The following is a 25,294-nucleotide window of genomic DNA, read 5'->3' as shown; positions in this document are numbered from 1 at the left end:
CTTGGGGCCACCCCTGGAATTCCAGCATGTCTGTCCAGCTTTGGCCTGCCCCAGCAGAACCCTGGTCCGAGGCCAGCTCTGCCATGACCACAGAGCCTTACTCGTTTAACATGCTCCTGGGCCACCTCCCTGTCCCTCCAGCCTCTGAGATTAATCCAGCACATGGGCAGCCTGGAAACAGCTGTGTCTGTGCTTGGGTGTGCCCCTCGCCTCCCCCCACAGGCAGCCTGAGGCTGCACGCGCGTGGGTTCGTGTGCAGGGCCACCCTCACGTCCTGTCTGCCCGTCTGCCGTCCCGGCAGGCTAGAGGGGGCGGGAATGTGTGGTGAGCTCTTGTGGCTCCGGGAGTTGGGGCTGTAGCCCCTGCACGGGGCTTGGAGGGACTCGGTGTGCCTGTCCCAGGCATGAGGCGCTGCACTGCATGGGTGCTAGTGGCCTGGCCTGTGTCCCTGAGGCCTTCACACACCCGCATTTCCTGACTCCCACCCGGGTCGGGTAAAGTTGGGGGCAGTGCCAGTGCCTCTGCCTTCTTACCCACTCCTCAGAGGGGTCCCCACCCAGCAGGGGGAGCAGCAGGAAGGGCCATGGCGGCCTGTGGGAGGAGAGGCACGGTGCATTGGCCCAACCTCCAGATGCGGCTGGGTCATGACTTCCACTCCGCTTTAGGAGTGGTGCGAGTGTGTCTGTGGTCTTGCTTCCGCGCCCCCTGGGACTTGCCTGACTTGCCAAGCAGTGGGACCCGGGCTCCGCATAGACCCCTCCCCTCTCGCCCCAGAGCCCATGCAGCACCAGCAAGGCCTAGAAGAGGCCTGCAGCAGGCTTCAGGGCGCTTCTGAGACCCCATGTCGCAGTGCCATCCCCACACAGGCCCACCCCGCTTCACCACCCAGGCTGCACATACCTCAGGCTGTGGCCTCAGTGAGCAGGGAGATCAGTCCCCATTCCTTGGGCCCACATTTTGCTGCTGCTGCTGCTCCTCCTCCAACCTGGAAAACCCCCTCCCCCCGGGAGAGGAGGAACTGTGGTTTCTGGGAAGTCCGGAACCTGCCCTGCTGACCTCCCCAGCTCTGTGCCAGGAAATTCCCCTGGCTGGGTGAGGGCCACGGTGGTTACCACCACTGACCGCCTTTACTTTGGGCTTTATGGAGCGGATGTCACGCAGCTGTGTTCCAAGCCTCAAAGCCATAGCGGCCTGTTCTCTGAGTCCTCCCTCCGCCCGGGCCTTGGGCTGGCCTGGCCAGCTAGAGGGAGACCGGCTAGGAGGAAAAGCAGTGTTGGCTGATGTGGTGATGCCTCAGGTGAGCCAGGGTGGGGGGTCCGAGGGGAAAGAGTAGGTGGTTCCGGGAAACAGCACTGGGAGGTGGGATATGCGGGCGGGGGGGGGAGCTGGTTGGGGGGGGGCGCCACAACATGCACAGCAGAGCTCGGCCCTCAGGAAGGACACCCCACTGGTGGAGGGTGCTGAACAGGAGCACAGCCCTGCTGGGACCCGCGGAGATAGAAACCCACAGACCATGCAGAGCTGAGGGTCCTGCAGTCACACAGAGGACCCTGGACCATGAGTCTGGACAAGCCCCCAGGTGGTTTTGCTGGGCCCCCAGGAGCCCACTCCCCTGGGGGCCCAGCACATGAGAGCATTATAGACCATGGCCAGTGGCATCAATGGGGGTTCCCCCTTGCTCTGTCAGTCCTGGCTTCTTGAGGGGTGATGCAGGCTGAATAGGTACCTGTGACTTCGGTCGTAAAAAGGAGACGTGTCTGCAGATAACTCACAGGACCCCAGGACCCCTCAGAAATGCTGTCAGGGCCCAGGCCACGGTGGGCAGGTTCAGCCACGTGGATAGAAGGAGTTAGCCAATGGGGGTAGGGGACTGTTCATAGAACCCCCAACCCCGAAGTGTGGGAGACAGATGTGTCTCCTTGGATGGCAGTCTGTGACCGGAGTGGTAAGGGGTCCACCACCAGGGCACGTGACTGTCCTACAGCCCCTTCGTCTGGCCTGTGGACTCCCTGAGTGTCCGACACTCTGGAGTCAGGGCCCCATAGTGTCCTCATCTTAGGCCCATATTTCCACCCTGCTGCCCCAGAGACCTGCACCCACTAGTTTACACCCTGTCTGTGAGCCAGAGAGGGAGACCCCTGGGGCTCCAGTCTGCTGTCACCAGAGGGAAGGCTTGTTCTCCATCACAGAGCAGGAACCCAGGGGCATTGATGTGGCCAGGCAGAGGGCACCTCCCTCACAAGCCCTTCAGAATCTCCACCGCCTAAGACACCCTTCTGTGTGAGTCAAGCTGTCCTTTCCATCTAGAGCCCATTAGCTGACAGCACCCTACCTGCCCTTGCACCCCCACCATGTGCCCAGGGAGTCATTGGCCCTTCCCCCTTGCACCATATGCCCTGCCTTACAGCCGTGGAGGGGCACCCCAAATCTGGGCCATGCTAATTTCCTCATACTGCTCCCTGCCCCCTCCCACCCCGGCCCCCAATGGCCAGCCCATCCCCTGCAAGACAGCCTTTTCAAAGTACCGTTAGAGAACCGTGGACCCCTGCTGCCACCATCCATTCATGGAGGCATCTCCCCACGCTGTGCAGGGGCTCCATTAGACCGTCAGCCTTCCCCCAAAGATAGGGTTCTAGGCCCAGACCCACCTCCAGGGCCTGGGAAGCAGGTCCCAGAGCTCCAGTGTGCAGAGCACACTGCCCCACAGTACCAGGAACCCCTGATGGTTCTGTGTCCAGGCTGGAATGGGGAGCCCTGTTTGGGGCTGAGGGAGTATGCAGTGGCCTGGCACCTCCAACCATAGGAGTCTGTCTGAGCCAGTGTCCTGCCGGCCTTGGACTCCTTGGAAGGACACCAGGTACCTCGGCATAGTCCCTCTCTCTTGCCCCCACCCCACCCTAGCTGGTCCCTACGACAGTGGAGGCCTGTGGCTAGCTCAGCCCCATCCCACTCTCCTCCTGCCCAGTCCACTGCTGTCCTTGCTACCCAGTACCACCGCCCCACCCACCGGCAGGCTCCCTCCATCCCCAGACAAACACACTCTTCTGCCCGCACACAAGGCCCTTGTCCTGGGCCAGACCCTCCCCTGCACAACCATCTGGATTCAAGGAGTTGGGAAGGCCTCATCCAGGTGGGCCACGGGAAGAGGAGAGTGCATCCAGAGCACCCTAAGTGGTAAGGTCTTTGATGGTAGGAAAGGGAGGACCTGGAGGGTCAAGGTCACTTACTGGGAGCTGTATGTGCTCAGGCGGAAATGCCTGCAGACCTCTGGCTACAGTTGATGGAAACAGAGCAGGCCTCACGGCCCTGGGCCCTTTGTTCTCAGGGCTCCCTGCAGGGCGGTTTGCACACATCCTGGCAGGAATTGTTCTCCTGCAGGTCTGTCTGGAGACCGCCCTCAGGATCCCACTTCACTGCCTCCTGTTTCCGCAGCACACCTACAATTCCCAAGGACGGAGAAGGGCCAGCTGTAGGCAGTGAGGAAACCTGAGACTAGGAGAGGCCCATCCGCCTTTGTGTATGCTTTCTTGGCCTGCCCTTCTCCAGGTCAGGCACAAGCCTCTGGAGGCCCTGGGTGGGGCAGCCAGGGGCGCTCCCTGGGGACCTGACGCCAGCCCGTGTTGCTGAGCTCATTCAGAAGCAGGCACTTGGGCTTACGCACCTGCTGAGCTCACCTGGTGCTTGGGGCCTTTCCTGCCAGAGGCCTGGCCCCCAGGAGGCTCTGCACAGCACGGATGCCTGCGGATGAGGCCACTGCTTCTGCTTTCCTCCGATGGCTGGCTACCCCAGGGGGAGGCCCCTCAGACCCCAGTGCTCTGATAGCAACATAGACCCCTGTCAGGTGCTCTGGGACCCAGGCCAAGCGCAATGGATGTGGGAAGTAGCCTCTCTCAAGGCTGGAGTCCCAAGGGTAAGGCCTCCAGCCCATACCAGCACGCAGGGGCTCAGCAGAAATGGGTGGACACAGGCTGCTGCTCGGCATTTCACTGCCCTAGCTGAGAGCCCAGGCACTGGAGAGTCGCGGCAGGAGAGGGCTCGTGTCTGCCCACCCTTCCTCAGGCGCGTTCTTCTTCCCTGGGAGGACCATGTGGGGTCTCAGTTATTCTGGATCCTTCATCAGGCTGAGGGAATTTTCTGCTCCTCCACTCTGCTGGTTTTTATCGTCAACAGGTACTTCATTTTTGCAAGCGCTTCCGGTCCATCTGTCTGTCATATGTGCTCATGGGTTTGACTTGATGAGATTTTTGCTTGGATTTTTTTTTTTTCCTAATCCCCATGCTTACTGAGGAGGGCAGTCATTTTCCTTTATTTTCATGTGTGTGTCTGGTGGTGTTAGAGTGATGTTGGCCTTACAAAAATTAAGTGGGGCACTGTTTTTACATCTTTAGTGTTACTCAGGAGAGTTTGCACAAAGTTGGATAATCACTTTGAAAATTTGGTAGAAACAGCTTGAAATTCTGTCCACCCCAATACTTTTTATTTCTATAAAATGTCAAAGCTGTAGAAGAGTTAGTATAGTAAGAAGCCTCGGTCCTTCCACCCGGACACGCGGACTGTGTCAGTGTTTGCCACTTTGGCACGCGTGCCTGCACATCTGTGTCCTCTCGCGCTCTGCTTCTCCGTGCACATCTGTACACGTACATGGGCTTACGCTTATGTGTGCACAGGTTTATACACTTAAGCGCTTGCTTTTTAGTTTGGTTTGGGTTTGTTTTTTTTCCCTTGGTCTTTTGTTTGTTCTTTTTTGCTTTTTGGCAGAACTGTTTGAAATTCAGCTGCAGGCATTCCTCAGTATTTAAATATTTGTAGGAAAATCTTGAATCACTGCTTTGATTTCTTTAAGGCTGTAGGGGTATTTGTGGCTTTCATTTTTGACATGACTTTTCTGTTTCTGTCTCTTGCATCTTCTCCCGTCGCCCCGACCCCGACTGGCGCGAGCGTGCTTGAATTCAGTCTGACCGTTGCCTTCTGCAGTGGCCTGCCTCTCCCTCCCTCAAGTCTGGGCCGGGGTCCCCGGGCTGGGTTGCCCCTGTGTGGGGTGCCGCGCTGTCTGTTTCATGCAGTGAGGAGACAGAGGCTGGAGACGTTCCTCGGGGCTCTTGTCTGGCCACACACCTGCTAAGTGGCAGGGTTCTTTCTTGACAAGTTAAGACCCGGATCCTGGTGCCCCTGCCAGTTCTCGGGGCGCCCGTGCCTGCTCCTCCCCAGGGCAGACATGCATTAGGTGCAGACTCCCTTGATACCTGGGAGACTTTGGCCACCTACCCTGAGCTTCAGTTTCCCCTCCATGGAGTGCTCTGAGAGTCATCCCCACCATGAGGGTTTGTGGGGTGAAGTGAGTCGTGACTGGCTGCTGTGCCCCACTCCCTAGACCAAGCCCCAGCATCCCTTCTCCTGCTTCCCAACCACAGAACTTGATAGCGGTGCTGGGGTCTTCTGGTTCTGGAAAGGTTCATCTTACCCAGCCCCCAGTCCAAGGGTGAGGTGGCGGGTCTCCCGCACGCCCGCAGGAAGTGGTTCTCCCTCAGTAGAGCTGAGCTAGGGCGGCAGGGCCCTCGGGATGAAGAAGTGGAACATCAATGTTAGTGTCTGGAGTGCGCTGCGGAGGCTCTGAATTTCTCTGGGCAAAATAATCTATGTTAAAGTGCACATGAGGCTGCCTTCCCCGGCCTGCTCTGTACTTGTGCAGACACTTGTGCAACACAGGATGGGATTCCTGTGGGGTTTTGTTCAGAAACTCCATTGGCCCATGTGGTAAGTAATCAGGACTCGCCTGAGCTGCAGGGGGGAGGGGTGGGTGGGGCTTGGAGCCAGCGACATGATAACTGGGTTCTCGTGGCTGTGGGGACGTCTGTAAGCCGGGCTCAGGGGAGGGGGGAGAGCCTGTAGCCTGTGACTTACCACCTCTTGTAAGATGAGATAGATCAGGGACATAAAAGACTTAATCAGTTTGTTTGTTGTGTAATGCATGCTTGGTTATATAAAATTGGGAGGGGGAAAAAAAAATACAGCAAAGCAGAAGGAAAAGTTGCCCCTGAGACGAGCCCCTTTGCATTTGGCACATGCTGTGCTTGTCTTGCCTCTGTATTTAGTCTTTTCCAGAATTGGCATCCAGTTTGACATAAACTTTGATGTGGGCTCTTGCTGATGGAGCGCGCAAGGGTGCTCTGGTGTCATTGCAGAGTTCGGCTTGCCAGGGAGGCCCCGGCAGAGATACGTCATGCTGTGACACCCGAGCTCGAGTTGTACCCCGAGCTGCTCTGCCCTGACAGGTGTGCTCCACAGTCCTCTGCCCTCAGGCCTGGCTGCGTGTCCCTGGCACGGAGACCGAGACCCAGGGGCTGGCATGTCTAGCGAAATTCAGGAGCAGGTTGAGCCGGCACGTGTGCTGCACAGTCTGCTCAGGCACGTCGCTGCCAGTTTCCTCACCCACAGGCCTCCGAGTCCCTCCATGGGCCCCGACGGCCATGTCAAGTCTGCAGATTCCGAGGTCATAAACAAGGAACAATTCAGATCCCTGGTAATATCCTCAGCCAGGGCCTAGGCAGAGTGAGCCCGAGAGCATTTGGCCAGGATGCAACGCTGATGACGAGATCCCCAGCTTCTGGAGGCAGGTCAGGCGGAGTCAGCTGGCACGCAGCCCCACCCAGGGTAGGTCCAGGGTGGCACGCTCACCACCCCTTTACCCCAAGGTGTGAGTGCATTCAGATGGAAGTGAAGACTCATCTGCTGGTGTTGGGAGCCAGGAAGTCCCAGGCAGGTGGGCGTGGAAATGAACAGAGCCTTCCTGCCCGGTGAGCGGCCCTGTGGGCCCTAGAGACCTGCTGTGCACTGCCAGAGAGCTGGCAGCAGCGTGTGGTAGAGTTGAGGGGAGGGGAGGGGCATAAGAAGGTGGATCATACCCCCTGCTGCTCTCCCAAGACGCCCCATAGTGGTACTTCTGGGACTCTGTCAAGAGTCCAGGGCTGGAGCTGGCCTGGCCATGGTGGGTTTGGGAATAGCGGGCAGGCTTCCAGGAAACCAGTCCTTCCCTCACTAGAGAGGACATCTCTGCAGAGACCTACCTGACCTCACTGGCTTCCCTCACCCAAGGTCTTTGCCATATGTCTTCCCAGACTCTGACCTTGGGCAGGCTTGCAGAACTCCTAGTAGCTTTAAGGGGCATTTCCTAGGAGGTCTTGGCATAACAGCCCCTCAGCACCTAGCTCCAGCTTTGCTCAGTGTCAGTGCAAAATGGCTTCCCAGTGCCCCCTGCTGTGGGGTTCGTGCACCCTCTCCATACATGGTGGTCTGTCTCTGCATGCGGCTGGACTTGCATCTCCAAGGAAGGAGGCCACCCGCACCTTCATGGGCAGAGCACCCTGACCCAGTTCCTGTCCGTGAGGTGCTCTTGCAGGGGCCAAGAATTGGGAGCAGCCGGCACTAGTCCAGGGCCCAGTAAGAAGAACCCGTCTGTAGCCACATCTGCCCCTCACGGCACCCCAGCCTGGCTCGTGACCTGGCGCATGCTGGCCTGGTGGGGAGTCTGCAGAGTGCCTTGTGAGAATCCAGCGAGCCTTCAAGGCCAGGGAGGCTGGGAGAGAAAGCTGCAACTTCCCCCAGACATGGAGCCCCCTCCCCAGTCACTTGTAGGGGAGAGGAGGGCTGCAGGCCCCTGGGGGGCCCACCCAGCTGGGGTCCCCCGGCCTCCTCAGCTAAGCAGGCGCACAGCCTCAGCGTCTGTCTGCCAGGGTCTCCAGGCCACGGCGTCTCAGTTGCTGTTCTCTGTCTTCTGGTGCTTGCCAGCTTGGTTGGTAAAGTGAGGAAGGTTTCACCCACCACAGAAGTGCGGGTGCTGCCAAGGGAGCAGGAAGGGGATTGTTAAGGTATTTCTTAAACCGCAACTCGTAAGGCTTGTTTTTCTTGATATTTTTTCAACAACTTGGAATTTTGAAACAAGGATGGAAATTTCATTTTTCCCACTGCTTTAAAACAATGTCCTTTCCTCATTGAAACCACAGCTTCCTCTCCTCTCTTCACGGACCCCTGCACTTGGATGCGCTCCAGCAGTGTGGGGCCCGCCCCGAAGCCTTGGCTCACCTCCACACAGCCCCGCCTGGCCCCGATCCACTTTGGCATTGGCCTTCATGCCCTTGATTATCTGGGACCTTCAAGCCCACGTTTCTTCCCCTTCAGATGCTGCAAGAGGGGCTACAGGGCTGCTCAGCTGGCGCTCCTGAGGCGGGAGAAGGGGAAGGAGCCCGGGCAGGTGGTGAGCCTGGAGGCACGGCGGGGAAGCCAGGCTCGCCCTGTACCTGCCCCTGCCCAGCCTCTCCTGGCTGCCAGGCTGTGCCGACCTCGCCTGCGTGGGTTTCTGTGCTGTGAGCTCTCTCCCCAAACCCTGGCAGGAGCCTAGGAGCTACGGGAGGGAGAAACTGAGACTCAGAGGAGCCAGTGATTTTCTGCAGGTGGGGGCGCTGGCAGTTGGACACTGTACCCACCCCTCCGTGAGAGCACCTGCGTGTGCACCCCCGCCTCTGCATTCTCCACCTACTTACTGGGCAGCTCTTTGGGGGCTCCCAGCACCACCTCTTCTGTGAGAAAGGGCCAAGCCTGAGCCTACACCAGCAGATGAGCACCCCGGGCTGCCTGTATGGCCAGGAAGACAGCATTTGAAACCAGAGGCAAGATTTACCCAGCAGGAGGTGTGCGGGTAGGGGAGGCCTGGGGAGGGGCCTCCTGCTGTTGGGAGTTGCTGGAATGCCCTGTCCCAAGGTCCTTGGTCAGACAACCCCCCCCCCCCCCCCCCGCACACATCCTCCCCCTATGGGCCTGCTGGCACCCCTATGTCGGAGCTCAGCTTACATGTCTCTCTGTTCTGCTGGCTTCTCCCATCAGTGAGGGCCTATGCAAACCAACCCTCCGGTGCACGGGGTGCACTGCATGCTGGGGCCAGACCACCACTTCTCTGTAAACCCTGCACAGCCTCAGACCTTGGAAGTGGGAAGGTCTCAGGCTTGTGTTAGGGGCAGGGGGAGCTCCTGGGGGACACTGGCTTCTCCCTGTAAACCGAACTGTGTGGCAGGGTGGGGAAGGGTGAACCACAGCCACTGAGGCACCAGGTGGGGTCTCCCCACCTTGCCTTCGTGGGAACACACAGGCCCCGTGAGGCTCTGGCACGCTCCCTTGCCGCTGCCTCGGGGTCTCTGTCCCCCAGCTCTCCAGCAGGAGTCAGGAGTGTGTCAGGACCCGCCCTAGCTCTGTGCCTTCTGCTGTCTGGGAGGGTCAGGGAGGCGGCGCCAGAGAAGAGCCCTTCTGTCCTTCTGGGCTGGCCAAAGGCCAGGACCTCGGCTCTGCCCCAGCGGCACGCTGGACTCCCGGGGCCCCGTGTCAGGACAAACAACGCATCTGAGCTCAGGGTCCGCGCCTCCTGCTGCAGGCCTGGGGGGTGTGCTCTTGCGCACAGCGCTCTGGCTCCTCCCAACCCAGTGCGCCCCAGGACAGGTGCTGTGACCTGTGTCTGTAGCTCGGTCTAAAACGCCGCTGTCCGGGCTGTGCTTGGTAGGTGTTCAGCAGGTGAACCTCCTCAGATAACAGCCTGGGTGCAGGGGGGACGGGGCTCCAGCACCGCCGCCGGCCAGCTCTGTGGCCACGTTTGCCTTTTAACCTATCTGGGCTTCAGTTTCCTTATCTGCAAATGGAAATACATCCTTTCTACAGGGCGCTTGGCATATAACATGTGTCTGCAGGACGTACACGGCATGACCAGAGAAAAGCTTGGAGGGTTTAGTAAATTCATTGGGATATTACAGAGCCCCTGGCACCCAAGTCCCAACCTAGGCCTGGCAGGCCCGTCCCTGGAGCTCACCCCTGACACACCCAGGTCCTGAGCGCTTTAACCCTGAGCCAGATGGATTCGTTCCAGCACCCAAAATGGGTCTCTTTGAAAGGCCAAGCTCTTGGGCCTCCCTGGTGGCGCAGCGGTTGAGTGCTGGGTTGTGAAGCTGCCCACAACCTCTGCAGCACCGGTTCTATCCCCGGCCACCGGGCGAGGGTCCCACATGGCGCGCAGACCTCTCCTGCTGTCCGCTGCTCCCCTCAGCAGGGTATTTCGTCAGTCTGCCTGTTCTGCTCCCTGCTCTGTCTCTGGTGAATCTTCTCACCTTCCCGCACTTCTGACTGTACCCAGTGCTCGTATAAATAAATAAATAAATCTTAAAAGAAAAAATTATGAAAGACCACACTCTTCAGAAGGAGCCCAGCATAGGCAGGCCAGGCTGCTGGTGTAGCCACAGGCCGTTCCTGGGCCCCAGGCTGTCAGCTTTCACCCCAGAAAGCAGGACTTCGTGGTCCAGAATGAGTGCTGGAGCTCAGACCTTCCATGCCCATCCCAGCCAGCAGGTGGACAGAATGAAGACAGTGTCTCCGAGGACATCTTGATGGCAGAGCTAGTCACACAGCCACAGCTGGCTACAGAACATCCTGGACTGCTTCCTCCACAGGGACTTGCATGGTGCGTACTGAGCCCCTGGAGTCACCTGCGAGCCCGTGCGCCTGTCGCCACCTGTGACTGGACTGTCTTCCCATTGTCTGAGAATTCCTTCAGCTCACTGTGAGCCCAGGCGCCCCCCCCCTCCACCTTGCTGGCAGCAGCGAGGCAAGGAGCACAGCCTCCCCCTTGGGGATCCAGGTGGTCTTGGACCTGTCTCTGCCTCCCCACGTCTCCAGCTGGGATGGTGGCCCAGACCTCCCAAGATGCTGTGCAGGGTCAGCCTTTGCCCACCCAGAGCGCGCATGTGCATGCTGGTGTTCTTCCAAGGGCTGTCGGCTGCGGGCTCTGGCTGCCCTGGGGGCCCTGAGGGGCAGCACCGTGGTGGGGAGAGGGGAGAGCTGCCCACACCTGCCACTATGTCTGCTTTCCAGACCCAGGTATTTTTGGAAGGAGAGTAATAAAAGTAACAACAGTTACTTCAAAGTAATGATGCTAAGTTCACAGCTGCTCTGCGGCCAGCTGCGGGGCAGGGGGCCCTGAGGCCAGCGCTTTCTATGCTGTGCTTGAAGAGCACCCCCAAGCTGCCCCTACCAGCTCAGTACTAGAGGCTCAGGTTTTCCTGCGGGCAGCAGGGGTGATGGCCAGCAGAGACTCTTCCTGCATCAGGGCCTGATTCACACTTGCGCTGCCCAGGAACTGGCCCTCTTCCCGCACACCTTCTGGCTGGCGTGGCTGCCTCTCCCTGCCTCCCACATCCTGCCCCTAGACAGGCCCTCCTGATTCAGGGGACAGGTGACCACTGCTGATGGCCAGCAGGGAGGTTGACCTCTGGGCCCCTTCCTGTCAGGAGCGAGAAGGGCACCAGCCCCGCCTAGGGCATTCAGCTACTTCCTCCTCTCCGTGGGAACCAGAGCTAAAATCAAACTTCTGCTTTTCTGAGACATGTGGTCTCTCATCCGGATGCTCTGCTGGGGTGTTTGACCACCTGACACATGTGGTCTGGGTGCCACCAGGCGGGGGCACAGTGTCTGACGAGGTGGTTTGTGCTGGGCTCCTGGTTCTGGCCACCCTCAAAAGTGGTTATTTCCTTCCCATGGCATGGAGCCCACAGGCCCTGGGGTGGGGCATTCCCCAGAGCAGGGCACGGGGTGCAGGGGCTCCCCAGGCAGGGCTGGGGGACACCCGGTCAGCGCCCAGACACCAAGCACCCCTCTGCATTTCTGGGTGCATCTGAGAGTTTTTAAACACTAGCCATCTAGGTCCTGGCTTCAGTTTGACTTTTGACCTCAGGAAGACGTTAGGAGACCGAAGGACACAGGAAGGGGCCTCAGATGCCCCACGTAGAGCTTCCCTGGCTCTTTGGAACCCCACACACTCCTCCAGGGAGAGCATGGCAGCAAATTCCTGTTGCTGACTTGATGCCAGAACCCAGGACTCTCCTGTGACCATGACCCAGGCTCCTCCTCAGTGCGTGTCTGTCGGAAGTGACGCAGCAGTATTTCTTTCCCATAAAAAGTGTTTGTGATTCCAGCTCTAACACTGTCCTCACCCATAATTAGGCAGCGATCACTCGGGGGCGCTGGTTGAAAGATCCACCGTTGTTTTGGAGACTTGTTCACGAAGCCCCTTCCCTCCCATCCCGCAACCCACAAGGGGGGGGGGGACCGGGGAAAGGAGCGGGACCAGGTGAGGGGGGCGCTCACTGAACTCCCAGCTGTTCTGTCTCCTATGATCCCCCTCCTAACACAGCCACTTGCTAGCCCTGTCCATCCTGGTGGCGGTCACAGCTTGTTGCCACCTGCCTGGGTGCGGCCCTGTCTTCAGTGTGGAAAGCACCTGACTCTTCGGGACACCCTGCTGCGCGTCAGCGCCCTCCCATAGCCACACCTCGCCTCGGTCGCCAGCGCACAGCCCACATCCTGCCTGGCTTCACCACATCCCGGCCCTTACTATGGGGACAGCCTCCTCCTGGAAGTGGAATCACCCTGGAGCCCCAGAATTCTCTGCACCCACCCAGTTGTGGACTTTGCACCGCCTGGGCCAGGCATAAAATTGTGCTTCTGGTTGGAGTCCTGGGTTCAAAGTAGAGTCAGGAGTTAGGGAGTCGGCGCACCCTCAAGGCAGAGAAGGCCCCAGGCCTGGCTTGGAGCAGCCCCGGTTTCTGCAGCCCCCTGTGAGGCCACATACCCCCTACCTCCTCCCAGCAGGAGCTCGAAGCCCATCCACTGGCCTTGCAGGATTTCCCAGAGGCCGGTGCACGTAGTGTGATGGAGCTGGGGCTCCCGGGCCAGCCGTCCCATGAGCGCTCAGACTCCTCAAACTTAAAAATGGGCCACTCCCATCAGTAGTGTTTGGACCTAAGAACCAAACACAGCCCTTGCCACTAGGATGGGGCGTTGGCTGGGTGCGCTGGACCAGCGCACAGAAGCATCACAACAGCTTGGGTTGCAGAAAGCTTGGAATTGGCGCCATTGGGTCACAGTCCACAGCCTGCCTTCAGAGCGTGCTCCCCGCGTGCTGGGGCAGGAGGGAGGCTGAGGTCTCTAGAGATGGCACACGTGGCTGCACACAGGTGTGCACACGGCTACCAAGGGGTGCCTGTGGGAGGGCCTTGTACCACATCTTGCCATCAGACAGGAAGACATGGGCACAGCCTCAGTTGTCCCTCTGGCCCCAGCATGCTCTCTGTGAGGGCTGGGACACTCGCTGACTGATTTCTGGGCCTGTCCCAGGGTGTGGTGGGCACTAGTGCTCCACAAGACCTTCCTGGAGGTCAGGGTGCCACAGGCACCCCCTTAAGCCAGGACATGGTTTAGGATGTGCTTAGAGAAAGTGCCAGAAATTGACCACTCTGGAAGTGCATCATTTGCCCTAAACCCCTGAGTTGGGATGGGCAGCAGTGAAGGGGTGCTGCCCCAAGTGCAGCTGGCCTGTTAGCTCTCCCAAGATCCTGCTGGATAGAAAGCATTCCACAGAGCAGCATGTTTGTTGGTGCAGTTACCACACAGGTCACCGCAGGAGACCCCTCCCCCCATCCCTCAGTGGCCCTTGTCCTGCTTGCTGCTGCAGCCGAGAGGGGCAGGGAGTAGGGGCTGAAGACTCCTGGGCATGGTGGGTGCCAGAGGCGGGAGGAGCATTGTGGACAGAGGTTTGTTCTTTTCTGTTGCTCCTGGCATCAGAGCAAAGCTAGGGGCACTAGGGAGCTTCAGGGAACCCAGAACCCCTGTTCGTGAGGATGCCAGTTCACCTGCAAGGCACGCTGGAGCCTCTTAGACTGCCCTCAAGAGTCAATTTAAGGGCCTCTCTGGTGGCACAGTGGGTTGCGCACAGCACTGAACCCCAGAGATACCCACATGGTACGGCAGACCTCTCCTGTCGCGCCTGCTGCTCCCCTCAGCAGTGTACTTTGTTAGTCTACCTGTTCTGTCCCCCACTCTGTCTTTGGTGAATCCTCTCACCCTCCCGCACCTCTGGCCTATACCCCAGCTCCTGTATAAAAATAAGTAAATCTTTAAAAAAAAAGAGTTAGTTAAGCTCTTTACTTTATCACAAAGTGTCTGGGACACACAAAAGAATTTGGCAGGATGCACACTACAAGTAAATAAAAACAACAACTGTGCTCCAGCCACCTGCCCTGACAAGGAGTTGAATGAAAGTGCCACCAGAGCCCCCATGCTGGTCCCGTGTGCCCTCCCTCCCCGCCCAGAACACCCCGAGGTTAACCTCTGGCCTGACTGTTCCTGGGTACCATCTCCGCCGCTTTTTAAAATAAAAAGCATAGGTGAATATCACTGGGTTTGTCTGTTTGAAACAGCAGGGGAGGACACTTGCTTGCAGTTGGAATCACAAAGCTTTTTTTATTTAAAAGAAAGACTTTGACACCACTGCAGGAGAACTAGGGTCGTGGTCACAGAAGAGCCCCAGGGACGCTTCAGTTTTTACAAACTGCATTTGATAAACGGTATCTTTGTACTCTTATACTCCTATTTTCTTAATTTGCTTAATTTTCTCTGCAATATCTCACTCATCAGCAGCACCTGAGTTGCTGTGAGCAGCTGAGTTGGTTTTTGGTCACTGAGCAGTGTTCACTGGAAGAGCAGACCACCCTGTGGCCTGTGGTGGCATTTAGGGGCATCCCCAGCCCCCCACCGCAGACACAAGGACTTGAAAGTGCCGCTTCCTGTCCTGGCGCCCACCGGGTTTGGAGGTGGGGGCCTGGGAGCGGAGCCAAGGTCCTGGGGTGAATGTGTCTGCCTTTAGCTTTTCAGGAGAGACCCTCCAGGGTGCTGTCAGGAGTCACATCCCAGAGCAGTGTGGAGAGCTGGCAGTGCCCGCGTCAGGGCGCGCGTTATCTGTTGCCTGCCCACGGGCTATCCCAGGGTGGCTTCGTGCTTCCTTTCCTCCATGACTAGTGAAGGGAAATATCGTTCCTTAGGTTTCTGGAGACAATCTCCTCATTGTTTATGTTTTTTCAGTTAAAATAATTTATACACATGCTTAAAAACAAATAGTTTTAAGAAGCTTGTGATAAAAAGCTGCAGATCTGTTTTTCCTATCCAGCCTCTTCCAGAAATACATGCAGCTCTTTGTCACATTCTTCATGTATTTGTCCATGTTTCTAATTTATGCTATTTTCTTTAAAGATTTATGTATTTATTTATTTGTACAAGCACTGGCTGCAGTTAGAAGCGCGGGGGGTGAGAGAATTCACCAGAGCCAGAGCGGGGAACAGAACAGGCAGACTGATGAAGTACACTGCTGAGGGGAGCAGCAGGCGGCAGGAGAGGTCTGCGCGCCATGTGGGACCCTCGCCAGCAGCCAGGGATGGAACTGGCGCTGCAGAGGCTGCGGACAGCATTGCAGCCCGGCGCTCAACCACTGCGCCACCAGGAGGCCCTGTACTGCTATTTCTTAACTCAGTGGTGTTAGTATTACCTGTTTCCTGGCTGTTTTTGGTAGATGGAAATCCAGTGTCCTTATATCGTGTCTGTGCTCCCCAGCTGTCCTCCAAGCAGAGTTAAAGCTCATGTTAGTTAAATCAATAATTTACATAAAGTCTCTAAAACCAGCATTTAATTTTCAGTATAGCTGTACCCCTCATTTTTTATGTGACTTTTTCCTGGAACTAATGATTGCCTTTCTTCCCTTTCCTTCCTTTTCTAGCTTCATGGACTTGCTTTTTCCCAAGCGACTCCAGAGGGCTGCATGCACCTGCCCTTCTCCCCACAAGGCTCTGTGTGTCTTGGTGCCGTTCCCCCCAGGCCCCACCACCCCTCGGCTCCCAGCACACCCAGCGGACTTCACAGCAGCCTTCGTGGCTCTCCTGGTCGGGGGCTCCCAGCTCCCTTGCTTTGTTTTCTCACTTAGTAAAATGAGACACACACTCCAGTGTCTTCTGAAAGTCGTGTTCATGGAAAATAGATTGTCTGAATCCTTGCATGTCTGAAAATATCTCCCCCTCCCTGCCAAATGGTTGACTGTTTGACTGGGTTTGACATCTAGTTGGTCACTTTCCCTCAGCCTGTGGAAGCCATTAATCTGTTGATTTTTTTTTTAAATCTGTGAATTCTTTTTTTTTTAAGATTTATTTATTTATTTATTTATTTATTTATTTATTTATACATGCACTGGGTACAGTCAGAAGCGCGGGAGGGTGAGAGAATTCACCAGAGCCAGAGCGGGGAGCAGAGCAGGCAGAAGGACCGAAGTATGCTGCTGAGGGGAGCAGCGGGCGGCAGGAGAGGTCTGCGCGCCATGTGGGACCCTCCTCCGGTGGCTGGGGAGCAGCCGGGGATTGAACCGGTGCTGCAGAGGTTGCGGGCAGCTTCGCAACCCAGCGCTCAACCGCTGCACCACCGGGGAGGCCCAATCTGTTGATTTTTAAACTATGTTGTTGCTATAGAGAAGTTCGGTCCCATCTGATGACCAGTCCTCTACCTGCTCTGTTTTTTTCTGTCTAGCTGCTTCTCTGCAGTCCTATGTCTGTTCTATTATATGCTCCAATCCGTGGTTTCCTATATCACCTCCTTCCCTTTTCCTGGAAACCTTGTTGGTTAGCACTGGCATCACCTGGCAGATCCTGCTGGAACATGATGGGCAGAATACCCTATTTTGTGGGGGTTGCCAGATGTCAGCACAGGAAGCGCTTTGCTCTGGAGCAGAGACCCTGCTGTGTCATGGAGGCTGGGGCAGAAGCTAGATTTGTCTGGTGGCAGGTGCCTGGCACTTCTAGGCAGGGTGTGGGACACCGTTGAGTTTGCAACTACTTTGACCCCTGCCCAGTCTCATAGCTGAGTCCTGCGCATCTCGGAGAACACACATCAGGTCGCGTCCTGGACCCGGGGCTGCCCGAGGTGGGGGGTCGGTCTTCTGGGGGCTTCTGATCTATGCTGTCCCCAGCTGCCTTCCCGCTCTGATCACTGCCATGCTTCCCCTTTAACAGACAATAGGCCAAAACCTAATGCTTTGATGTTTCTCGTGCGTGTGATGGGCAAAGAGAGCAGATCAAGGGAGACAGGAGAGAGGATTTCTGGGCAGAGCCGTGTGGACACGGGCCATGTGGCTGCAGCAGAGCAAGCGAGAGCCAGGGTGGTTGAGGCAGTGGAGGCAGAGTCAGGTGCCTGAGCTCCTGAGGAAGTCGACAGCCTACAGGTGCCCAGCGGGTTCCCTCGTTGTCCAGGTAGAAGCTGGCAGTGACCTGGCCCTTCATATCCACTGCAGGCCATGTGTGGAGGACAGAACTGGAGGGCCTGAACAGAGAAGGTGCAACATGCTCCATCCTAACTCCCCTCCCGGTCACTGCAGCCATGGATGTGCTCCTGTGCAGCCCAGCCAGCATCCAGGGATGCTGTGAGCACCAAGGCCAGTCCACCCGGCACTCACAGCTGCAAGGGTCAGCATGAGCCCCAGCAGAGGGATCATGTCCATCACCTGGAGCCTGCCCAGAAAACCAGCACAGGGAGACTCCGCAGTCCCATCCAGAGGGCACCAAGCCCTCAGTGACCCAGCGCGCTCTGCCAAGGCACGGGCGGGTCAAGTCCGCCAGCCTGAGCTCCTCCCCTCCCCGCCCACCCCGCCCTGTAACCTGCTAGAAGACGAAGTCACACACCCGCTCTGGGCTATGAGCAGAGGAGCCTGGGATACAGACGCGTGACCCCGCCCCTTCAGGCAGGCTTCCCATCAGTCACACCCGCCCTCCTCTGGCACACAGGAATCTGGCAGTTATGGGGACAGTGAGGGGCCAGTAGCTGCCCAGACCTGGAGCCGTCCTTTAGCTGCCTTCCCCCAGGCCCTGCAGGGGGACCCAAATACCTAGGAAGGTGCTTCAGCACACCCCTGCAGTTTTCCGCATGGGCCTCCCTTGGGCTGGAGTGGCTGCCTTTGCCCTCACTGAGTACCATGCCCCACCCGTCAGGGGCCCCTCCCCGGAAGATGTAGTCAGGTCAGGACACTGACCTGACTCTGTGCCCCCCAGAGCCCTCCCACAGGGCGAGGTTTCACTGCTCAACATAGGGAGAAGCCAATAAAATGGCACTGGTTCTTGAGGAAAGCAAAAGTTTTATTGAGCAGTTGATTACAAAGAGGCAGAAGGAAAACCTCAAATCTGCCTCTGGCCTGAAGTGGACAGAGGCTTTTTGAGGATTAAAGTGGGGTTAGGAGCCTCCCTGGTGGAGCAAGGGGTTAAGACACAACCTGTGAAGCTGTCTGCAGCCTCTGCAGCACGAGTTCAATCCCCGGCCAGGGAGCTACCCACATGGCACAGCAGACCTCTCCTGCCTCGCCCGCTGCTCCCCTCAGCAGTGTATTCCAGTCAGTCTGCCTGTTCTGTTCCCCACTCTGTCTCTGGTGAAGCCTCTCACCCCCACACCTCTGGCCTGCACCGCAGCTCTTGTATGCATAAATAATAAATTTTTAAAAAATAAAATGGGGTAAGGAACCCCATGAGATCTTGGTCCTTTCACCAAGCTTCCTCGTTGTTGCACCTCAGTTTTGAGTGAACTCTGGCTTTGCCGCCGCCGGTGTTCCTGCTTGTGTTCTGGCTGGTGTGCTCTGGTTGCCCCTGGCCGAGAGGCAAGGTGTCACCCCCCCCCCCGGCCCCCGCACATGGTTCACTGGCGGTTCTGCTTTGCTGCATCTGTGGAAAACAAGCCTTTTAAGGCAAGTTAAAGAAATTGGGTCACCTCCCCTGTGGTCCAGGGGTCTGAGGGCAAATTTTATGGGGCTTACAGCAGCGATGGGGTTGGGTGCTTTTGTTGGGCCTTAATGGGGGGGGCAGTGTGGACACCCCATGTTGGGGGTCTTCTTGTGAGGCCTGTCAGGGCCATGGCCGTGTTGTTCCGGAGCCGTGGGGTCAGTACCTGCCACACAGAGGAGGGGGGCGGAGCCTTCTTGAGTCACGTCTCCCCCGGTGCAGACACCCCTTCGTGCCGTGTGGGGCAGTGCTGTCTTGGGGGCTGCCTGACTCCACGGGGTTGGAACAGGCCCTGGAGACAACACAGATGACGAATTGCAGTTCACCAGGGGCCCTCCACTAGGACACCACTTGTGCCCTCCCACTGGAGCCCTGGGTGGGCCCTGACACACAGTGGGGGGCCCGGACCACAGCCTGTAGCCTAGGACTGCCAGTGACTTCTGCTGAGTGGCCCCTTGGGGGCCCGAGCCTGCCGTGTGAGTGTCTATAAACCAATGGCTCCAGGCAGTGTGGGCGCTGGGCTACCCTTCTGCACCCCAGCAGGGCAGTCGGGCTGTTCCCCTTGAGGAGTAAGCAGGCAGGAGTACACTGGGGGCTCAGGGGAGGGCCCCCATGGAGCCCCTGGGCCAGGACAGCATAGCCAGGCCCTTCGGACACTGGCAGTCACACTGCAGGGCAGCTATTGATGAGGCCCTGTGTCTGTGGCAGGTCACCCCAGATGTTGGGTGTCTCACTCAGAAGTGGTCATTTTGAAAGTTAAATGTACTTTCAAAGGTGAAGCCACTTCTGGGGTCCCACAGTGTAGACCTAGAGCAGTCAGACTTGGGGCGCTCGCCCGCTGCCCCCTTCACTGCAGAGCACAGCCTGCTGCTCCCCGTGCACACGCCCTGGCCGCCTCGCCTGACTTCTGCCCCTCTCGTTGCAGGAAGTTCTATTACATCACCCTGCTCCGGGACCCGGTGTCGCGCTACCTGAGCGAGTGGCGCCACGTGCAGCGGGGGGCCACCTGGAAGACCTCGCTGCACATGTGCGACGGGCGCACGCCCACGCCCGAGGAGCTGCCCCCCTGCTACGAGGGCACAGACTGGTCGGGCTGCACGCTGCAGGAGTTCATGGACTGCCCCTACAACCTGGCCAACAACCGCCAGGTGCGCATGCTGGCCGACCTGAGCCTGGTGGGCTGCTACAACCTGTCCTTCATCCCCGAGGGCAAGCGCTCCCAGCTGCTGCTGGAGAGCGCCAAGAAGAACCTGCGGGGCATGGCCTTCTTCGGCCTGACGGAGTTCCAGCGCAAGACGCAGTACCTGTTCGAGCGGACGTTCAACCTCAAGTTCATCCGGCCCTTCATGCAGTACAACAGCACGCGGGCGGGCGGCGTGGAGGTGGATGAGGACACCATCCGGCGCATCGAGGAGCTCAACGACCTGGACATGCAGCTCTACGACTACGCCAAGGACCTCTTCCAGCAGCGCTACCAGTACAAGCGGCAGCTGGAGCGCCGGGAGCAGCGCCTCAAGAGCCGCGAGGAGCGCCTGCTGCACCGGGCCAAGGAGGCGCTGCCGCGGGAGGAGGCTGAGGAGCCCGGCCGCGTGCCCACCGAGGACTACATGAGCCACATCATCGAGAAGTGGTAGTGGCGCAGCAGCGGGGCGGGCGGGGGCGGGGGGCGAGGCACGCAGCCCAGCACACCCGGGCCGCCTCGAACTCTGCAGGTTGAGCTTCTCAAGTTATTTTGCTCACCTCGAGGTAGATGCGTCCTGAGAGAGGACAGAGCCGGGAAAGCGGGGGATGGGCAGGGGCGGTGCTGTCTTCCATGTCGGGGCCTGAGAAATCCACCAGTGCCACGCTGAGGAGCGCGTGCCAGAGGACACCCCAGGCCGCCCGCACAAGCCAGGGCAGCGGCGCCCTGCCCCTGGCCCCCCCTCCACAGCTGATGGTTGGAAGAGAACAGGACGGTCCAGGTCGAGAGTGGACCTGCCAGGCAGGCGCACACCCCACACCCACTATGCACACCCCACTCTTACTCCCCAGACCAGTTTGACACCAACTCCAAGCACCTCCCCGGGCTCAGGCCGCTTGGGCAACGCCTCAGTGCCCTGATGCCGCGGGGCCTATATGAAGCACCCGCCTCCCCCAGCACAGTCAGCTTCTGAGGTGTCATCAGTAATGGAGCACCCCGGCTTGCCCACCTGCCAGGTCAGGGCCCACCCTCCCGAAGCCCAGGTCTAGTTCAGCCCCTAGAAGTCTGCTCTCCTCCGGGCCAAGATCAAAACCCAGATCTGGCTTTGTGCTTCGGGCCAGGAGAGCAAAGCACACCTCCTGGGTGGCCCCGTCCCATCTCCCTCGGTCCTCAAACTGCGGGGAGGTGGGCCCCACACTGCAGAACCCCAGGCATGGAAGGCTGTGGCCACAGATGCTGGCACCTGTGTCTGAGGCGCCCCCCATCTGGTGAGAAGGGACTACACACAGCTCTCTATGTCCCAGCCGCCTCTGACCTTCCGCTCCATCACTTGGGCACTGTTCAGGGCACATGCCCGCTGCGTCAGGTCCCCGCGTGTAACCATCAGGCCTCCTTCAGCTGGAGCACCATAGGGGCACCCCCTGCCCATGAGCCATATTTGGAGCGATGGACGGCCAGGGAAGGGGACTCTCGCTTTCAGATTCTCAATTAGGGTTGGAAGAAACAGTTCTGGGTGGCTCCCTGGTTCCCACATAGACAACCTTCCTCCACCCCCTAGGCGCTCACCAAATTTCCCTGCACCCCCACCCCAGCTGGTCAGGACCTGTTCCTGGCCGCCTGCAAATTGGAGAAGCCATGTTCCATATCCTAGTAAACCCGCCCCCAGGCCCTGTCATTTCTGTGCTCAAGGCCTCTCCCGGGCCTGCCTCACCAGAGACAGGCTGGGTTCTGTGGGCCCTTCCCACCCGACCTGGGTGGCACCTGTCTCAGGCGGGGCAGTGATAGCCACCTGGAGAGAACAGAGCCCGCCAAGGCTCTTTTTCCCTTCCCGGCACCACACTAGGCCCAGTCGTCCCACCCTGGGGTGAGGGCCTGGGGGCCGGGAGAAGCTATAGCGGTGAAGGCAGTGGCTGCCGGCCCAGGAGGAAGCACTTTAGTCTCCTCTAGCGTAAGGGCCCTGTCTTCCAGTTTCTTACTGGCCCTTTCACCTTAGCCCACAGAGGGCAGTGGGATTGGCAGCCCAGCCCAGGCATGCCCCCAGGGCAGGCGTGTGTCATGCTGAGGACACCCCAGTGGCTAAGTGACTCTCGGAAAGGGGTGGAGGGCAGTTTGGAGAGCTGCTCTGATGCTCGCCGGGGTGGGTGTGCACCTGGGAGAGCGTGGGCATGTTCTCCAGAGCTCTGGGCTCGCAGGGACGCCTAGGGCCTCCTGTCATGCGGTGGCAGCTCCAGGTGCAAGTGGAAAGCTCAACCCAGTTCTACCCAAGCCCCTGGGCACCTGGCCTGCAGCCTGGCTCCCAGCGCCCTTGAGGGACTGCCAGTGTGTGGGCCTGAGCAGAGGATCTGTTTTGTACATATTGGAATGTTTTAACTCATGGCCTGTTGTCCCAATTCACACGGAAACACCGTCTCTCCTCGGTTGTTTTGCAGCATCCGGAAAGGGGCCCCATCTCGTGCAGCACCTAGGTGCATGGGGCCCCAGACAGAACGGCTGGCAGGGCGCCTCAGCCCTCGAGTCTCAGCCAGCACTTCCACTCAGGCCGCCTGCCTGGCAGGGAAGCATCCTGCAGCATCGCCCACAGCGCCGCAGGCTGGGGCGCCGTGGAAGGGACAGCCCCGCCCGGGGCTGAGGACTAGTGGACAGCTGGCTCCCCTCGCAGGCCTGCCCGCGTGCTCAGGGTCCTAAGACGGCAGAGTTGTCTGAGCAATGAGTCTGTGAACATTTTGGGAACTGGAAGAGTTTAACTTGAACCCAGGAGCATTTAAAGCTTTATTTATTTATAGCTTCTTATTAAAAAATAAAAAAGTGTTGAGAAGAAATTTTTTGGTTATTCATAGGGAAAAAAATGAGTTGATGGAAAAGCAAGTCATAATCATCTAAGTGTTTCTGTCGAGGTCAAGAATGGATGCTAGCACATGAAATAAACCCTGGAAAGGAGGTGCTGGTGTGCTGTGGTCTGTGGGAGCGCCACTTCTGCGGCATTCAGGGGGGCGTTCAGCTTGAGCACGGGGCACAGACCACGCCTGCTCGGGCAGGCGGGGCCCCCTCTCGGCCTGTGCAGGTGTGCCCTCAGGAGGGTGGCCATGCCCTCAGGGGGGTGGCCCGTTCATCGCGGTGCTTGAGAGGTGAGCCAGCTTCAGACGAGACCGGGAAGTGCAGGCACGTGGTTCTGCCACGGGTGAGGGCAGAGTGTGGGGGCACCCATGAGCCCATCGCCGCTTAGTTTCGCCTCCATTTGTTACACAAGCTCTCTGCCTCTGGACACACGTGAAGACACAGCCCACACGCATGTTCTCCTGAAACCTTGGGAAGTTGCAGCCCACAGAGCCTTCGTTCCTCAGTGTCCAGTATCTCCGAAGAATGATATACCCAAGGTAGCCCCACTATACCCCTCAAATTGAGCGTTGATGCAACAACGTCAGCTAATAAGCAGTCCACATCCAGGTGCCTCGAGTGCCCCGCGGGGTCTTCAGGCCCTTCCGCCCCGAAGGCCTGCAGCGCTCAGCTGTCATTCCCCTGCCCACTTTGGCATCGTTGTTTTCATTCAGGCCGGTCCACTTGTCTGTTGAGGACTCGGCACAAGTGCCACAGTGTGAGTGGTGCTAGCTGTTGGCACGTTGCATCCTAGTTCTCTGCCCTCTGGGACAGGGAGGGCCCTTCGTGCTTCTGAGGCCCTCTGATCGTGGGGCTACTTGCTTTTTCATGGAAACGGCTCCACTATGCTGAGGTGGAGCTGGCTAGGTGGGGTGGTGGTAGGGCCAGAACTCTGTGCTAGACCCTGTGCTCCCCATGGGGGGCCGCCCAGCCTTGTGAGCAGCGGGCTGACCTGGTGTCTGGTGATGTCACTTGCAAGACTGAAAAGCTATGTTGGAGCCAGTGGCTCAGACCACAAAGCCGGAGGGTCTGTCCTTCCCCTGCCTTCTCTATCTGGAAACTCCGATGTTGTACCTGTCCTGGGGAGGCTGCACTGCGGACCCTTGCTTCTTGCCACCAGCTGCCTGGAGAGAGGAAAAGAAAGGGCAGAGCAGAAAGCCCAGAGGCGGTGGTCACAGCTCAGGGGCCCAGGGGACAAACATGACCACTTCCCAGTGACTGGGGCATTCTACATATGGGGGTGTGGGGTGGGTTAGCACAGAGCGGGAGGCAGACACAGCTACCCTGTAGAACCCCAGCCCTCTTTCCTGACCAGTTCTCCCTTTTAATAACAAAGCGCGCTCCACCCAAGGAGCACGTGCAGGTTCCAGAAGGAACCCAGCGTGGGAGGGCCGGTGCTACACCCTCCCAGCCACAGCCCCTTCCTGAGCATTTGCTGGGAGCCTCAGCCTGGCTCCTCCCTGGGGAGGCTGTGGCAGAGCCCCTCCCCTCTGGGTGGTCCACTCAGTCCAGCATGATAGTCTCGGTCAGACTGCAGAGGAAGTTTCCTGAAGTTTCTCCTACAGGTGGGGTTCCCCTCAGCCTGCTTCCATTTATAGTCGGAGGCCACTTGTAAGCCTCACGGAGCCTGAGGCCTGCAGGTTCCCAGCCCCGCATCACCCTCCCTGCACTTGGCTGTGTCATTCCCATTTGATGCCAGCCCGTAGGCCCTATCCACTGCCAGGCACACCCATGCGCAACTGACTTGCTCCTCAAGTCTCTGGATTTGGACACATCCTCCCAATGGTGTGGCAGCTGCCACCTAGCCCTTCCATCCCACCCCTGTGTCCCCCTTGCTGTCCCTTCACACCTGACGTACCAGCTATGACCCCCTGCCACTTCCTGGGGTGGGCCTGCTGGGCCTGCTACCGACATACTTCAGCTGGACCCTCACCCCCAAAACCTTCAGGGGAGCACTTGTCCTCACATGGAGCGCTGTGCGGTGCCACTCTGCTGGGGGAGTTGGCTGGAGTTGTCCCAACTTGCCCTGCCTGGGCGTGGCCCCCTCTGCTGCAGCTCAGAGAACACCCGCTCTGGCCCCGAGCGCTCCCAGGAGAGTCTGAGAAGATAAAGCGCCCCAAGTGCCCTCCCAGGAGCACACACCTGGTCTCGGGGGGCCACCAGGCTGAAGGCCTCTGGCAGGACATCGGATGCTTTGAAGTCCCGCAAAGCCTTACCCAGCACTCCCTTCTGGTTGACGCTCCCCCCACACATTCTTGCTCTAGCAGACCAGTCAGTGCCCAGCCCCCTGACGAGGCCTGGCTTAGAGGGTTTCCCCTCATGGGTCCAAAGAGACCCCCCGCCTTGCTGTGGGCAGCCTGGTCTTCACACCCCACCCCACCCCCACCGGCCCTCCATGCTGTACCAACAGGCCAGGAGCACAGCTTTGTTTTCAGACCAGGTTTGGATTCTAACTGGACCCCTGACCTACAGCCGGCCCTTGGCAACGAAGCAGAAAGGTTGCTAGAAGGATCCGGGAGCCAAGCCCAAGGACATTCACTGCATTCACCCCTCCCTCTGGCTCTGAGGCCCTGCCCAC

At 58.5% G+C, this 25,294-nt stretch overlaps 1 protein-coding gene across 2 annotated transcripts in view; it reads left to right on the top strand.

The window, feature by feature from the left end:
• HS6ST1 (heparan sulfate 6-O-sulfotransferase 1) overlaps positions 1-22,800 on the top strand; it is a 36,340-nt gene extending 13,540 nt beyond the window's left edge. The window contains exons 1-2 of one of the 2 annotated variants that reach the window (XM_054699613.1): positions 1,410-4,170; positions 19,588-22,800. In XM_054699613.1, coding sequence (XP_054555588.1) covers positions 3,773-4,170; positions 19,588-20,296 — 1,107 coding nt within the window. In that variant the 5' untranslated portion in view covers positions 1,410-3,772 and the 3' untranslated portion in view covers positions 20,297-22,800. Of the gene's footprint in view, positions 1-1,409; positions 4,171-19,587 lie in introns of those variants that run through there. The other variant, XM_037523156.2, reaches the window with a different exon arrangement.
• Positions 22,801-25,294: the final 2,494 nt, after the last annotated feature.

The sequence above is a fragment of the Talpa occidentalis genome, unplaced genomic scaffold (assembly GCF_014898055.3).
Source record: "Talpa occidentalis isolate TD23 unplaced genomic scaffold, MPIMG_talOcc4v2.1 talOcc4.3, whole genome shotgun sequence".
NCBI classification, from domain to species: Eukaryota; Metazoa; Chordata; class Mammalia; order Eulipotyphla; family Talpidae; genus Talpa; species Talpa occidentalis.
The sequence above is the reverse complement of the archived record's forward strand: the minus strand, read 5'-3'. Positions and strand labels throughout refer to the sequence as shown.